The sequence below is a fragment of the Bombina bombina genome, chromosome 3, assembly GCF_027579735.1.
Source record: "Bombina bombina isolate aBomBom1 chromosome 3, aBomBom1.pri, whole genome shotgun sequence".
Lineage (NCBI taxonomy): Eukaryota > Metazoa > Chordata > Amphibia > Anura > Bombinatoridae > Bombina > Bombina bombina.
Window position 1 is genome coordinate 279566034 of NC_069501.1, and position 17523 is coordinate 279583556.

At 38.3% G+C, this 17523-nt stretch overlaps 1 protein-coding gene across 5 annotated transcripts in view; it reads right to left on the reverse strand.

Annotated features, from left to right (window-relative positions):
• The window catches only part of NSUN5 (NOP2/Sun RNA methyltransferase 5), a 31730-nt gene extending 14523 nt beyond the window's left edge, over positions 1–17207 (reverse strand). For 2 of the 5 annotated variants that reach the window (XM_053706310.1, XM_053706309.1), the window contains exons 1-8: positions 17059–17207; positions 13795–13917; positions 9468–9639; positions 9223–9331; positions 8114–8261; positions 7924–8039; positions 7551–7729; positions 1835–2039 (exon numbers count right to left, since the gene is read on the reverse strand). In XM_053706310.1, coding sequence (XP_053562285.1) covers positions 1835–2039; positions 7551–7729; positions 7924–8039; positions 8114–8261; positions 9223–9331; positions 9468–9639; positions 13795–13917; positions 17059–17151 — 1145 coding nt within the window. In that variant the 5' untranslated portion in view covers positions 17152–17207. Of the gene's footprint in view, positions 1–1834; positions 2040–7550; positions 7730–7923; positions 8040–8113; positions 8262–9222; positions 9332–9467; positions 9640–13794; positions 13918–14216; positions 14279–16224; positions 16440–17058 lie in introns of those variants that run through there. The other 3 variants (XM_053706313.1, XM_053706312.1, XM_053706311.1) reach the window with 3 other exon arrangements.
• Positions 17208–17523: the final 316 nt, after the last annotated feature.

The window sequence follows — 17523 nt, forward strand, 5'->3', positions numbered from 1 at the left end:
AAGACATAATCAATCCTCTTGGTATGGAGGAAACCAGTGTCGTACAAATTTCTGGAGAGATGTTCTGCCCTTCTTCAGAGATAATTTTTTTCAGCGGCTCTTTGCTGGAGGGGTTGTGTTGCTCTACCATTCTCTTTAAAATACCCCAAAGGAGTTCTACTGGATTCAAGTCAGGTGATATACTTGGCCAGGTCATAGTTTTCACTTGTTTCTCATTTAGAAACTCCTTTGTGATTTTGACAGTGTGCTTTAGATTGTTATCAAGCTGGAATATTCATCCTCTGCCAAACTTCTGGAGACTGAGAGTCATCTTGTCAGCCAGTATTTTGGTATATTGCAGGCATTCACTGTGCCATCTATAAATGTCATCTCCCAAACACCTTTTGCAGTCATGCAGCCCCATATTGTCACACTCCCACCTCCATGATTCACTGCTGGGACTATGCATTCACTGTAATAATCCTAACCAGGTTCACACCAAACATGCTGCACCCCATCTGAGCCGAGAAATTGTATCTTGGTCTTGGCGATCTTACCAAATAATGTGCTCCCAGTATTCATCAGGCTTTTCATGTTGTTTAGCAAAGTTTAATCTTGCAGTTTTGTGCCGAAGAGCAAGCAAGGTTTTTTTCTTTGGATGCTGTCCATAGAAGTTGACATAATGCAATGTCCTTAGCACTGTCACAAACTTCAATTTATATTGATAATCCCTGAGCCAAATCTGAAGCACTTGCCTGTTGCCTGTTTTTCAAAGCTAGATTGTCCAAGTAGCCCACTGTCCGTGGTGTCATTTTAGGAGGACAGCCATTACGGCTCTGATTTTTGGCATTGTGTATCGATTTATACCTCCTGATTACTGCTGCAACTGGTTTTGACTGATTTTTAGTTGGTCACCAATCTTCCTGTATCCTTTTCCATCTTTGTGAAGTCTCACAATCAGATTTTTCAATTCATCTGGCAATTCTTTTCCATGTGGAGACATGATGCAAACTTGCAGATAGACACAGCCCATTGGTCAATTAGACAGTTCTGGTAACTATGCTCATGCAATTAGGTTAATTGGAAATCATAGGTGTACTCAATTTTGTTTCAGTGATCTAACTTGTGTGACCACAGGTGTATTCACTTTTGTTGCATTAAGTTTCTACTTTGGGGCATGTATTTTCAATATAATCTTTCTAAAGTATTTGTTTTTTTGATTGTTTATAATAGGAAAAACTCTGCCTGTCAACTTAGAAATAAAACAATTATTGAGAGGTGATACAATTTTGAATAATTTGATATTTAAGTGATATTGCCCAGGGGTGTACTCACTTCTGTTGTATACTGTATGCATATGTGTGTGTGTGTATATATATATATATATTTACACACATTTACTAGCATTAAATAAAATAAAAAGTTAAAATTACTTAAAGGGGCATTGCTACAAATTAGGGAAGACAACGAGAGAGGGCTTCCCTTTCTCTTTCTTCTGCTGCCCATGTGTGTAAAACAAGGTCATGCACTATACACAAGTACAGGATTGTCATCTTGTTTTGGGTGTCAGGGAAATAGATTTCCAAAAGACAGCAGGTACTGGCTCTAAAATTGAAATGTGTGTGACTTACCCTTTAAGGCTAACAAGCTGAAATTAGTCTTGGACTAGTACAGTGTTTCCAGGGGCTAATTAATGAGACTTATATTCAAAACGAGAAGACTAGCAACCTTTTCCATTATTGGTAATCTATACAGCTAATTTTACTCAGGACTGCAGATGGGTAAATACAAACTTCAAATTAAATTAGCGGGTATTGATAACAAGGGGGTGAGTACAATGAGCATTCCTCCTTACTTGAAGTCTGGGTTTTGCTCTAGAATGCTCTTCACCACATCCTCATTCTCCTGCTGGTAGATAGAACAGGTGGAATAGACAACATGCTGCACTGAAGGAAAGCCGAGAGCATGAGAGACAGCACGTTGCTGGAATCCAGACAATGCCTTTAGTCTGTCCGTCTTCTCTGCTTCTTCTCCAAGAGCCCTCCCATGGTCTGGTATTCCTGTGAAGGAATTATACAGTTATATTACCAAGAAAAAGTCTTACAAGAATTAAATTATCATTAAAAAAGTTTGATGTTGATAAGAGATGTATGATGCACTTAAATGAGAATGAACATAGCTGGAAAACGGTTATTTCAGTCTCTTTTAGCTCACTTCACAAATAACTTTTACTTGAATGCATAAGGCCTTCATCTTTGCATATGCTAATTAATCTGTACCCTAAGGGTAACAGTGTAATCCAGAGATGAACCCCTTGCATGTGGGGTAACACTGCAATTCACAGAGAAATAATATTTTTGGCAAAAACCTGCTTTGGAGGTTGACTGCTTTTCATTGTTTAGTGGAATTATTAAAGGGACACTAAACGCACATTTTTTTTTAATGTAATGATAGAGCATGCAATTTTAAGCAATGTTCTAATTTACTCCTATTATCAATTTTTCTTCAATCTCTTGCTATCTTTATTTAAAAAGCAGGAATGTAATGCTTAAGAGCCGGACCATTTTTGGTTCAGAAACTAGGTTATGTTTGCTTATTGGTTTGCTAAATGTAGCCATCAATAAGCAAGCGCTATCCAGGGTGCTGAACCTAAAATGGGCTGGCTCCCAAGCTTTAAAATTCCTGCTTTTTAAATAAAGATAGCAAGAGAACAAAGAACTTTATAGGAGTAAATTAAAAAAATTGCTTAAAATTGCATGCTCTAGCTGAATCATGAAAGAGTGAAGAGGGCTCCAAGTTGCAGCCTTGCAAATCTGTTCCACATAAGCTCCATTTTTGAATGCCCATGAGGAAGCAACAGCCCTCATGGAATGAGCTGTAACTCTCAGGAGGCTGCTGTCCAGCAGTCTCATATGCAAAACGTATGATACTCTTCAGCCAAAAAGAAAGAAGTAGCCGTAGCTTTCTGTCCCTTACGTTTTCCTGAGAAAAATCAAAAACAAAGAAGACTGACGAATGTCCTTTGTCGCCTGCAGGTAAAACTTTAAAGCACGGACCACGTCCAAATTGTGCAGAAGATGTTCCTTCGGAGGAGGATTAAGACACAAAGAAGGAACAACAATCTCCTGATTAATGTTCCGATCAGAAACAACCTTAGGAAAAAATCCTAATTTAGTACGTAAAACTACCTTATCTGAATGGAAAATAAGGTAAGGAGACTCATACTGCAATGCCGAGAGCTCTGACACTCTATGAGCAGAAGAAATAGCAACAATAAATAAAACTTTCCAAGATGATATCTAAGGAATGCATAGGCTCAAACGGAGCCCCCAGAAGACCTTTGAGAACTAAATTAAGACTCCATGGAGGAGTAACTGATTTGAACACAGGCCTGATCCTGACCAAGGCCTGACAAAAGGATTGCACATCTGGTACGTCCGCCAGACGCTTATGTAACAAAATAGACAAGGCCGATATTTGACCCTTTAGGGAACTTGTCGATAATCCTTTCTCCAAACCCTCTTGGAGAAAGGACACATTTCTAGAAATCCTAACTCTACTCCAGGAGTAGCCCTCGGATTCACACCAATAGAGATATTTACGTCAAATCTTATGGTAAATCTTACTAGTTACAGGTTTACGAGCCTGAATCATGGTCTCTATGACCGATTCTGAAAAGCACCGCTTGGATAAAATTAAGCGTTCAATCTCCAAGCAGTCAGCTTCAGAGAAACTAGATTTGTGTGAGGAAAAGGCCCTAGAATTAGAAGGTCCTTTCTCAATGGAAGTCTCCAAGGTGGCAGAGATGACATGTCCACCAGATCTGCATACCAAATCCTGCGAGGCCAAGCCGGTGCAATGAGGATCACAGAGGTCCTCTCCTGCTTGATTCGGACAATCACCCGAGGAAGAAGAGCAAACTGAGGAAATAGGTATGCTAGACTGAGATGCTATGAGATCCAATTCTGGCTGACCCCATTTGAGAATCATGCTGGAAAACACTTCCGGATGGAGTTCCCACTCCCCCGGATGAAAGGTCTGCTTGCCCACCCTTGGGATGTGGATCGCCGACAGACAGCAAGAGTGCGTTTCCGCCCACTGGATTATTTTGGTTACCTCTGTCATTGCTAAGAAACTCCTCGTTCCTCCCTGATGATTGTAAGCCACTGAAGTTATGTCCGACTGGAACCTGATAAACTGGACCGAGGCTAACTGGGGCCAGGCCAGAGTGAGCATTGAAGATTGCTCTCAGTTCCAGAATGTTTATAGGAAGAGCAGACTCAGACCGAGTCCAACTCCCTGAGCCTTTAGGGAGCCCCAGACTGCTCCCCATCCTAGAAGGCTGGCATCTGTTGTCACAATCACCCAACATGGTCTGCGAAAGCAGGTTCCCTGGGAGAGATGATCCCGAGACAACCACCATTGAAGAGAATCCCTTGTCTCCCGCTCCAGAATGCACTGAGCCACTGATGGCCGAGGAGTGGACTGAAGGGCTAGACAAGTATCGAAAATCTTTGATTTCCTGACTTCTGTCAGAAAAATCTTCATTGATAGGGAATCTATTATGGTTCCCAAGAAAGTTACCCTTGTATTTGGGACTAAGGAACTCTTTTCCAAATTTACCTTCCACCCGTGAGATCGCAGGAAGTATAACACAATGTCAGTGAGGGATCTTGCTTGTTGTAAGGATGGCACCTGGACTAGGATGTTGTCCAGATAGGGAGCCACTGCAATGCCCCGTAACCGAAGCACCGCTAACAGCAAACCCAGAACCTTTGTGAAAATTCTGGGAGCTGTGGCAAGACCGAAGGGAAGAGCCACAAATTGGAAGGCAAACCTTAGGAACTTGTGATGATCCCTGTGAATGGGAACATGCAGGTACGCATCCTTTAAATCCACTGTCATAAATTGACCCTCTTGGATCAAAGGGCGAATGGAACCAATAGTTTCCATCTTGAAGGACGGTACTCTAAGAAGTTTGTTTAGACTCTTGAGATCTAAAATTGGTCTGAAGGTTCCCTCTTTTTTGGGAACCACGAACAAATTGGAATAAAATCCCAGACCCTGTTCCTGTATCGGAACAAGAACAAATCACTCCCAGGTCGGAGAGGTCTCCTACACAGTGTAAGAATGCCGTGTCTGGTCTGCAGATAATCTTGAAAGCAGAAACCTGCCTCTGGGAGGAAGCCTGTTGAACTCTAGTTTGTATCCCTGGGACACTATTTCTATTGGTCAGGGATCCTGAACATCTCAATTTTTTCCCGGATCGGGGGCAGGCCCTTCATGCTGTCTTTGATTCAATAGCAGGCTTCTTGGATTGTTTTCCCGGAAGAGGAAGAATTTCCCTTGAAATTTTGAAAGGAACGAAAATTACTCTGTCGTCCTTTTTGTTTGTTTCTCTTATCCTGAGGGAGAAGATGACCTTTACCTCCCGTGATATCAGAGATAATTTCCGACAAGCCAGGTCCAAACAAGGTCTTATCCTTGTAAGGAATTGCTAAAAGCTTAGACGACACATGCGCAGACCAAGGTTTTAACCATAAGGCTCTGCGAGCTAGAATAGAGAAACCTGAAATCTTTGCTCCCAGTTTGATAACTTGAAGGGAAACATTCGTAAAAAAAGGAATTAGTTAGCTTAAGAGCTTTTTTCCCCATCTTGGATTTCATCCAGAGAAGTTTCTATCCTGAGCATCAGACAACGTATCGAGCCAATATGCCGCCGCATTAGTGACGGTAGCAATGTACACAGCTGGCCGCCATTGTAGGCCCTGGCGTACATACATCTTTTGAGTAGACCCTCTAATTTCTGTCCCTAGGACCTTTGAAAACACAACTATCCTCTAAGGATATAGCAGTTCTAGTGTCGGGGTCGCCCGGGGTAGCTAAAACCTCCTCAATTAACAAAAGGAGGTATTAAAGCTAAAAAAACTGAAAGAGAACAACCTCTGGATCAGATAAAGATATTACTCCATCTGAGTCTGAGAATCCCCCCTCAGATATTACCGAAGTATCTTCATCTTACAGGTTACAAGGAAGAAACATTCAGAATAGCAATCATCCTAAATGACTGAAAAGATGTCCTCTAGTAATGTTTTCTACCTCGTGGGAAAAACAAATAATGCATGAAATGCAGAGTAACTCCAGGTGGAGTGTGAGAGGAAACGCAGGGCACTGCATGTAGGCCATACATTTTTTGGGGCACTGTAGGAGAAAATGTGGCATAGATTGACCCTTGTCAATAGACTCCTAAACAGCAAACACCTTAAGAAGGAGTAGGTTCAGAAAATAGTGAAATTTTGTAATAAAAATTAACACACAAAAAAACGTTACTGTCTCTTTAAATCTTAAAATGTACCTTTTTGTGTGCAGAAAAAAAACTAAAACAGTACACAATTACTAGAGAACCTAGCTACACCTCAGCTAAACCAAATCTCTCATAACAAAGAATAGAGAGATTGGTGGTTCCATATTTGTTTTCAAAACATAAGGAGACACTGTGTAGGGTCTCTTGGACCAATTTGACTCACATATAGGTGATCAAATAAAAACTAAGACAGAAAAAAAAGTTACTGTCTCTTTAATTTTTAAAGTAACTTTTAATTACGTTACTGTGTCTTTAACTCTTAAAGTGTAACCTTTATTATTTATCAGTGCGAGCTACTTGGGCTTTTGTGCAAAAATGTCTGTACTAAGTACACGATATTGCAAACCCTTCTACACCTCAGCTAAGCCTAGCTGAGGTGCCTGCTAGCCCTTCTGCTCCGCAAAAATTCCGGACTCAGCTGAAGTACTGTCCGGTACTAAGAACAAACACCTAGACTGAATCCTCTGGTTCCTCCGATAACGGAAGTATTAGTAAAGCGGTGCGCAACTAAATTGGCACCACACATAACTCCACCCATCGTGGGCGTTACCAAAAGCCATCTCCCGGTCGCCATTAATATTTTACAAGTGAAAGCGCCGGGAGATTAATAACAGACCGATCCAGCTTCAGATTGGGTAGCTGTTAGTACAGTTTAATCGTGGAACCACCTCACATTGAGCTTGCAGTAAAGCTTATACCCATATGCAAAGTCCCGGTCGGCTATTATTAAACCGCCGGGAGATGAGCTAACATATTACATACAGCCCCAGTTCCTCGCCCAAACTGTCCCCTAAGACTTTTAGGAGAAACTAACTCTGAAACCCTTAATAAAGAGCCCAAATTTAATGAGGTATAAATAAAAAATAAAGTGTCTACGGCTACACCCTAGAACAAAGCAGCACAATCTTGCACTACTTTAAAAATAATAAACTCTTGATTGAAGAATCTAATCTAACACCTAACTTTGCCACTTCTTATCACTAACGTAGGCAAAGAGAATGACTGGGGTGGAAGGGAGGAGCTATTTAGCAGCTTTGTGTCCCATTGTCTAGTTGTACCATAATGTGTTATGGAACTTTTAAAATATAAATGGACGTTTTCAATTAAATGTTCTATGTCCCTAAATATAAAAGTGTGCGACATCCTGCTGCCACTGTATTATGGTGTCTTTATAAAGTCCATTTCTAGCTAAGTTCCTCTCATTTACCAGATCCACTGCAGGATGGGTCTACCAAGATATGGGTAACTTTTTGATACTTCGGGTCATTTGGATCAACTGTAAGGAAATCCTTATTGGCAAGCTCGTGACATGTGACTCCTGCTCGTAGCAAAAGGGTGCTCATTGTAGCCAAACGTTTGGTATCCAAATCAAATGCAAATACTTTTCTACAAGTGAAAATAGAAAACAGCATACAGATTACACAAGGAAAATAGTAAGAGATTTTAGAACAGGATTTTTAAAGAAGCATTCTGAAAACAATATATAAATTATAGAAAAAAAAAATTGTGTTGTATAGCTAGTAGAATTGGATCCAAGTCCCTCATTTATCTCCATGGCCTGGGTAACTTGTAATACTTGCCCCCTGTTTTTTATTAGTGCAGCTAGTTGACTTGTCTTGTTTCCGGGAGCAGCACAGGCATCAATAACAGATGAACCCACAGGAGGGGAGAGAAGCATAGCTGGGAGACAGCTTGCCTAAGGAAAGACATAGTAATTAAAAATACTTGGAAAGTGCAAGTTGGAAAGGGAATAGGTTAGTGAACGCTCACCTTGTCCTGTAATATAAGGTGTCCTGCTGTGTATAAATAGTCCTCATGAAAGTCAGTGTCAGGAGGAAAAACCAACAGATCTGGGACATGGAGATCCTGTATGAACTTCTTCCCAGGCTGCTGCCAAAACTTTCCAAGTTCTTCTATGCTGCAGGATACAAAATTATAGGTGCATAAAAACACCTGTGGGGTGAAAAACAAATGATCTCTCTCAGGCCACTCTATTGCAGCTCATGGCTATGAGATTATTAATATTACACTAGAATTTGTGTACTGCAGTTAAATTACAATTGGGAGAGATTGGAGAGAGCAAATTGTGCTTTTAAATTGTATTGCATAACCTTAAATAGTTCTTAGCTTGCCTATTGGTATGCAAATATTTTAAGTAAACATTTATTATTGCTGTATGTAGCAGATTTAAAGAAGTAGTTTGTATTTCAAGATAGTATTTCATAAGCCTATGTATTGTTTAAATTTGTATCTGGTAGACTAAGTAACTTATCTGATTCTGATGTTTTAAATCAATATTGTATTAGGATAAATTGCAGTTAAATAGCAGAAATATATATTATCCTATTGTTTATAAGCACTGTTAGGATTGTATCGCTTGGATGTTAAGAGTCAAAGGTTTTAGTCTCACTGTGTTAACTGAATGAAAGGCTATTTGTAAATAAGGCTGATTTTTAAAGGTAAATTTTTTTGGGGTTTGTAAGAAGGATAGCATATCTTAATAGTTGGTTTTAACGTGTATAATAGTGTTTCATATTCTGGTATTACAAATATATTTCAAAATGTTCATGGATATTAACTAAATAAAACAATTCAGATATTTATATTAATTGTATGGTTTCTAGTAGATGCATGTTAGTTAAGGGTTTCTATTTTTAAGGATAATTATTTTTTGTATTGTGTTATAACCCTGCCATAAGCTGATATATTATTTAGAGAGCACTACTTAGATTCTTATCATAAATACTGACATGATGCTGGTGAATAAAGTGTAAAACATGTATTTTCTTTTTACAATCAGTTTAAGTTAGTAAATAAAATACTGTGCCCTTTAAATTGCCAAAAAAACAACAATTAATTTCCACCATTAGTCGACCTACCTCCGTGCCTTACCAAGATAGGTATAGCCTTGACGCTTGAAGTAAGCAACAACATCACTGATGCTCGTCTTAAGTGTATTCACACGGGCATACCGAGGAATAGTGGGCCCTGAGAACAGATAAGTGGTCATAAACAGGTAACCATAAAGCAGGCCAGAAGTGTAAAACTCACATGTTCAAGGGAAACAAACAAACAAGGATTGTAATCATTACAGACTGTAATTTCCAGAATATATCGGACCTACCAGCAACAGTACCACCCAGTGAAGTCACCAGTTCCTTATTACTGCTGACCTTATTTTTGACCTTCAGCTTTGCAAGCTCGGCCTGTAGTCTAGCCCTGTTTGCAAAGATAGTTGCCTTCCAGCGACCACCACACTGAACACCCTTCCCAAATAACAAGTCATATACCAGAACCTGAGGGTGGGGAAAAAAAAAAAAGAAAGAGAGAAAGAAAGAGAGAGAGAAAGAGAGAGTAGATTAGCCGCTAATTAATTGGCCTAATTAAAAAAAGGGGCATAAAACTCCACATTTTTCTTTCATGCACGATATACTATCATGTAGTTCTGCAGACATGTGAACACTACATCTCTACAACAAAGAGTAACAAGTGAATAAAGCAAAATTGATTATCAAAGTAAATCGGAAACATTTTTAAAATTGTATTTTCTATCTCAATTTGGGGTTCCATGTCCCTTTAACTTTATTGGTGTATAAAAGTGTTGACCATAGATATTTCATTATATAGAAATCTAAATTAATAAGAACAATCTGAGCTGTTACTTTACTGAAAGGGACAAATAAGATCTGGGTGGATTTGATTGTATCGTTTCAGTTATATCAGAAAATTACTGGTTTAGTTGCTATATACTAGAAATACATAGATAATTCTGAAAGTATTGGGTGGTGAACTATCTCCCGTTTATTCAACTTTTCAGCTGTATTTTATTGAAAGGAGAAAAACAATCATTACCTTAATAACAATTAAAATAGTTTTATTCAACTAAAAAAAAAAAAAAAATCCTTAAAAGGGACACTGAACCCAAATTTTTTCTTTCGTGATTCAGATAGAGCATGACATTTTAAGCAACTTCCTAATTTACTGCTATTATCAAATTTTCTTCATTCTCTTGGTATCTTTATTTGAAATGCAAGAATGTAAATTTAGATGCAGGCCCATTTTTGGTGAACAACCTGGGTTGTCCGTTCTGACTGGTGGATAAATTCACCCACCAATAAAAAAGTGCTGTCCATAGTTCTGAACCAAAAAAAGCTCTGATGCCTTTTTCAAATAAAGATAGCAAGAGAACGAAGAAAAATTCATAATAGGAGTAAATTAGAAACTTGCTTAAAATGGCATGCTCTATCTGAATTGCGAAAGAAAAAATTTGGGTTCAGTGTCCCTTTAACCCTTTGAGTGCTAAGCACTTTCCCACCTGGGTGCTAAGGTTTTTTTAAAGGTTTTTTATTTTATATTTTTAAAAATATATATTTTTTTACTTTTATTTTTTATTTATTTCAGATCCCCAAGACTTACACTGTTGGAAAGGTTAGGCAATTACCTTTCCAATGGTGGGTCTTGGGGGTCTATAGCTGCTTAGACGCCTGAGATACAGGCTTCTAAGCAGCATGCCCCTTGCTCCTATATTTAACATTGTTAATGTTAAATAAAGTTGCGCGGTGACGTCATCACGTTATTGCGCGTGACGTCACCAGGCAAAACGGGAAGCCCCGGCGATGCCTGGCATTATGCAGCACTGATCGCCGGGGTAGGAGCGGGTGGGAGCCCCCAGATCTCCCTCAAGTTGGGAGAGTGCTAGTGACGGCTCTGAGCCGTCATTAGCACCAGAGTGGGAAACTCTGACGGCTCAGAGCCGTCATAAGCTCTCAAGGGGTTAAAGGTTTATGAAACCCAAAATGTTTATTTCATGATTCAGATAGAGCATGCGAGTTTAAACTTCCTACATTTACGTCTATTATTTTTTCTTAGTATATTTTGTTGAAAAGCATGGATGTAAGCTATGGAGCCTGCCTTTGTCTGGAGCACTATATGGCAGCAGTTTTGCAATAAAGTTACCCATTTGCAAAAGCACTAGATGGCATGTAGAGCTCCAGACACCTACCTAGCACATTTGATAATGAAAGTAAATTGGAAACTTTTTAAATTGTATGCTATATCACACTGGTTCTCAAACCTGTCCTCAGACCTCCGTAACAGGAAACATTTTGAGGAAATCTAAACTAGAGCACAGGTGAAATAATCAGCTGATTTTACCTGCTCTCATCCAAGAAAACCTGGCCTGTTGGGGAAGCTTGAGGACAGGTTTGAAAACCAATGATCTATCTTAATCACAAAATAAAATGTTTGGGTTTCATATCCATTTAATATTTACAATTAAATTGTTTATTTTAACCAAAATAATAGCATTATATTTTTCACTTTAATTTGTACCACTTGCCCCATAGCTCCTTACACTTAGGTCCTTGTGCAGATCTATTCCACTCTAAACAATCTTCTATTCATTGAGCTTCTTGAAACTTATTAAGGGGTTTATTCTGTGTACATACATTTGCAGGGGAACAGTGGGATTAAAGGGACAGTCAACACCAGAATTTTTGTTGTTTAAAAAGAAAGATAATCCCTTTATTACCCATTCCCCAGTTTTGCATAACCAACACAGTTATACCTCTGTAATTACACGTTTTACCTCTGTAATTATCTTGTATCTAAGCTTCTGCTGACTGCCCCCTTATTTCAGTTCTTTTGACAGACATGCAGTTTATCCAATCAGTCCTCACTCCTAGGTCACTTCACGTGCATGAGCTCAAAGTTATCTATATGAAACATGTGAACTAATGCCCTGTAGTGGTCAAAATGTATTCAGATTAGAGGCAGTCTTCAAGGTCTAAGAAATTAGTATATGAACCTCCTAGTTTTAGCTTTCAACTAAGAATACCAAAAGAACAAAGCAAAATTGGTGATAAAAGTAAATTGGGAAGTTGTTTAAAATTGCATGCCCTATTTAAAACATGAAAGTTTTTTTTGGACTTGACTGTCCCTTTAAAGGGACAGTCAAAATTAAACTTTCTTGATTCAGATAGAACATGCCGTTTTAAACAGCTTTTCAGTGTTCTATTATATAATTTGATTCATTCTCTTGTTATCTTTTGATAAGCATAACTAGGTAGGTCTAGGAGTAGCAATCCATTAATAGGAGTTAGCTGTTGATTAGTGGTTGCACATATATGCCTCTTACCACTGGCTTACCCAATGTGTACAGCTAGCTCCCAGTAGTGCATTGCTGCTCCTTCAACAAAGGATACCAAGAAAATGAAGCAAATTTGGTAATAGAAGTAAACTGGAAAGTTGTTTAAAATTGTATGTTCTATCTGAATCATAAAAATGGGGTTTATGTCCCTTAATTTCTCAACTTTGTATGTTTATTTTATAACATTTGTGCTGTACAAAAGAGCCGTGTTATTTACTTCCACTAGTCAAAAAATGTAGACAAATACAATCTCTAGGTCTCTGGGAGTGGAAGGGAGATAGAGAGAGAGAACATAGACCCTTACTCAAAAGGATATATTCAATGAAACAGAATGGTGAAGCATTGTAACAAGTTATAGTGAAAGTTCATGCAAAATCTAGCAAAAAGACCAAACAATAAGTTATTTTGTTTTAAAAGCAAAACGAGAATCCTGATGTTTTATTAAAGGGATAGTCTACTCCAGAATTTGTATTGTTTAAAAAGATAGATAATCCCTTTATTACTTATACCCCAGTTTTGCATAACCAAAACGGTTATATTAATATACTTTTAACCTCTGATTATCTTGTATCTAAGCCTCTGCAGACTGCTCCCTTATCTCAGTTCTTTTGACATACATGCATTTTAGCCAATCAGTGCTGACTCCTAGCCAACTCCACGTGCATGAGCACAAAGTTATCTTTATGTCACACATGAACTAACGTCCTCTAGCTGTAAAAAACTGTCAAAATTCCTTGAGATAAGAGGCGGCTTTCAAGGGCTTAGAAAATAGCATGAGAGCCAACCTAGGTTTAGCTTTCATACAATTTTAGATAACTTTTCAATTTACTTGCATTATCAAATTTTCTACATTATCTTGTTATCCTTCGCTGAAGGAGCAGCAACGCACTACTGGCAGCTATCTGAACACATCTAGTTAGCCAATCACAAGAGACAAATATGTGCAGGCATCATTAGCAGATAACTCCCACTAGTGTAGGATATGTGCGTATTCTTTTACAACAACTGATATCAAGAGAGAGAACATTTAAAAATAGAAGTGAATTTAAAAGTATCTTCAACTTTCATGCTCTATCTGAATCATGCAGGTATAATTTTGACTTTACTATCCCAGCCTCACAGCACATGCATAGACCACAGGACTTTCATGATTCAGATAGGGCATTCAAGCCCTTGAAGGCCACCTCTTATCTCACTGCTTTTTTGACAGTTTTTCACAGCTAGACAGCGCTGGTTCAGGTGTGCCATATAGATACTATTAAACACAGCATAGTATATTCATGAAACAGTCTATTGTTCTCACCTTGGCCAAGTTCAAGGGGAGTTTCTTTGGACCACGAAGCATCTGTGAGCTGCTTATTATCTCCTCAAGCACCGGATCATAACGTAGTGTCTCAATGAGAAGCGCATACAATTGACGCACATTCTAAAAGTGGATAATAAAAAGTAAGTGGAAACAAAAAGGCATCTAACATGTATTTTAACTTTTATTGAACTATGCGATTTTCAGGCTTACATCTAAATGTCAATATTTTTCTGTATGTTGTAATGTATGTTACATATATGAGAAACAAACATGGAAAATATATTTGTTTATGATCCATAGAGGACATTTATTTTGGGTAGGAGAATAGGGGAAATTTAAATCTATATGCAAAATATGTGCATGTGTAGTATCATTTTATAATCATATTGGAGAAAGTACAATTAGATAATAATGTGCACCTTTTATTTTGAATCAGAAAAACTTTAGGCCCCGTTTATGAATCCATTAACAAGTCAAATTTCTATGAGGGAAGTAAACAGAAAATCTGGGTTAATTACATAGCTATCTATATATTGTCATTTGTGTTTTTTTTTTTAATAAAACATTTATGCATCACGCAACAAAACGGGTACCTAAATGTTCATGCAATGATACATAGCAATACACTAACATTTATACTTAATGTATATGTTGTAAATATTAACTATGTAAGTATTAATTTGTCTCTGTGTTGTTAATCAGATCACATGCAAGTCACTAACCATATATTCCTGTGGCAATGGCACCTAAAGAGGGGTTGCTTACAACATGGTGTTTTCTTCTATGATATGATCATGTATGACTTACAAAATTTGAAATAGTGGTAAGAATGCAGGGTCCTAGTTCGGCTTATGCTCTGCAAGACTCAGGTCTTGCCTTCTGGCGTTTAGTTTGGCAATTGTGACCAAAAAAGGAGTTAATGTAATATAATGTTAAATGCAAAAGGATATTATAGATGCAAAGACACTCAAATAATGTTATAACTGTTAGGAGCACAAGGTCATATACACATCAAAATGAAGTTTAATCAATCCCAAACGTTCATACCTATAGGACCACAAATGTGTGGTTATTTTCTATCAGAAAGAAAAACTAAGTGTAACCTTTGATACAAGCAAAGGTTTTGCTCAGTGTGCCTAGAGGGATATAGCTGCACCTCACTGACGAGGCCCACAATAGGCCGAAACGTACGTATTGGGTTTTGCTGTTTCTCTCGTTCAGAGAGGGATTGCCTGGTATTTCGGGGCTGGACTGTACTGTAAAGTCAGGATCAGACTGATATGCTTCAGGAAAGTTCTTCTCTGTGAAAGGCACATGTTGAGCAAAAAGAGGCTGCTTCTTGGGTGGTAACTAGCCATAGAACAAGCTATTATGCTATTGTTCGTTCTCAGGTTGAGCGCTTCTCTCTTTTATTTATACAAGTTTGTACATGAACAGCTGGTAAACAGTGCAAAAATATTTTTTAAATAAACTAAAGATTAGAGATTTCTTACTAATGAGTATTATTCATCACAGGAAACAATACAAAAGTATTTTAAACCTTATGATAATGCTAAAGCTAAAGGTGGGATGGTTTGCAGAACAGCGGATTGTTTATAAAATAGAAGCCTGATTTGCCAATGGGAGCTATGAATCCACAGTATCTTCTAATCCATATTTCTATCTAACGCTCAATTTTTAATGTCTAGTAACAGCATCAAGCAAAACATAATAAAGTGCCCTGGATTTGTTTAAAGGAACATTACATTGATGAACACAAGTACAGTATAACTACCATGTTATTGTATTTGCTCTTGTGGCTGCAGCAATCTCTTATTTTAACCCTTTACAAGTGCCTGCTAGTGAAGCACTGAATTTTCACTCTCTATGCTGCAATATTGAATTTTAAAGGGCCATTATAGTAATTAAATGATGTATCTTTAAATCATCATTATTTAGAAAATGACATGCTCTAATAAATGAGAGCATGTCATTTTAACAATATTATGACCATTTAAAGGGAGCACGTCGTTTTAAAAAAAACTTTCTAATTTACTTCTATTTTTTCTTTGTTCTCTTAGTATATTTTGTTAAAAAGCAGGGATGTATGCTTAGGAACCAGCTCATTTCTGGAGCACTATATGGCAGATGTTTTGCATGAATGTTATCCATTTGCAATAACACTAGATAGCAGCACTATTTCCTGACATGTAGTGTTCCAGATGCCTACCTAGGTATCTCTTCAACACAGGGTATGGGAACCATTTAAAGGGACAGTCAACACCCGACACAACCGGATTCCATATGTTTGTAACGCAAACTAAGATCCACCCGCACCGGCTCCCTTCTCTATTACCTCTATCCTTGTCCTAGGAATCCTTCCAAATACATACGTTAATGTAGTCGAAATATACGGCCGCCAAACTCCCCCCACGGTTACATACTAACCTTCTCTTTCAATTCCATTCTCCAATCAGAATGGAATCCTCGGTCAGAATCTTCACTCGTTCACGGTGTTTCGCGCATTCGCGATTCAATAGGAACCAAAAAAGCAGAACTTTATTTTCCCCAATAGTTTCCAACATATATTTTAAACAGTACTGTATTACTTAACACTGATCTAACTAATTGGATTGCGTCAAGTCCAATTGCTGATTTACAAATGCGCATGCGCAATGACATATCGTGCGTGTCATCAATCCCTTCATGAACGAGTGTGATTTGGAAGTGAGATGGGGAAGGAGGAGGAGTTTGGCAGCCATATTTCGACTAGAGTAACGTATGTATTTGGAAGGATTCCTAGGACAAGGATAGAGGTAATAGAGAAGGGAGCCGGTGCAAGCGGATCTTCGTTTGCGTTACAAACATATGGAATCCGGTTGTGTCGGGTGTTGACTGTCCCTTTAAGTTTGATAACAGAATTAAATTGATAACTTTTTTTTTTTTTTTAATGGTATGCCCTGTCTGAATCCTAAAATGAGGGTTGTGAGCACAAGAGGAAAATATAATAACACAGAGTAGCAAACATGTAGCTGTATGCAGAAGTTTGCTGTTAGAAAGATGATAGTTTGATAGTATTTTTAGAATAACTCTAGCACTTCAGGACTGAGCCTGACTCCCGGAATTTTACACCTTCAATCTGGTCAATCTGAGCAATTGTCAGAGTGATATACAATTACGTAAATGGTTAAGTGGTTTCATTGATAAGGCCCTAAGCCATGAATATAAAATATTTAAGTCAAACATTTGCGCTACGGACACATAACGGCATAATGTAGTCACCTTAAAACCGCTATCATACACCAGAGTCTTCACGGCCCCCTCTTTGCGCTGCAGTTTCTCCAGTATGCCAGCCGCAGTCTGGTACAGAGCCATGTTTAATTCCTACACGTGTATCCTACTTCCGGGCCATGGACACCAGACCTCAGCTCTTTGCGACACCGCCACGCTTTACGTCATACTCTCTGGCTCTGCAGAGCGGCGTAACACGGAGAAGGAATGCATGTTACTCTACGGAGCACTAATTAGACACTTTTTAGTTTATTATAAATATATATATTATTTTAACGGCTTTTAAAATGGACCTTCTATATGTGCTTGCTTGTCCTGTTGTATTTGCTATCGCACGGATTACATGTTTTGGGGTCGAAAGTGTGGCACAAATATTGACTAGAATTAAGTGTTTGTAAATGGATATAAACATTTTTGACATCAATTAATTCAAAATGTTACATTCAAACTTTCCTC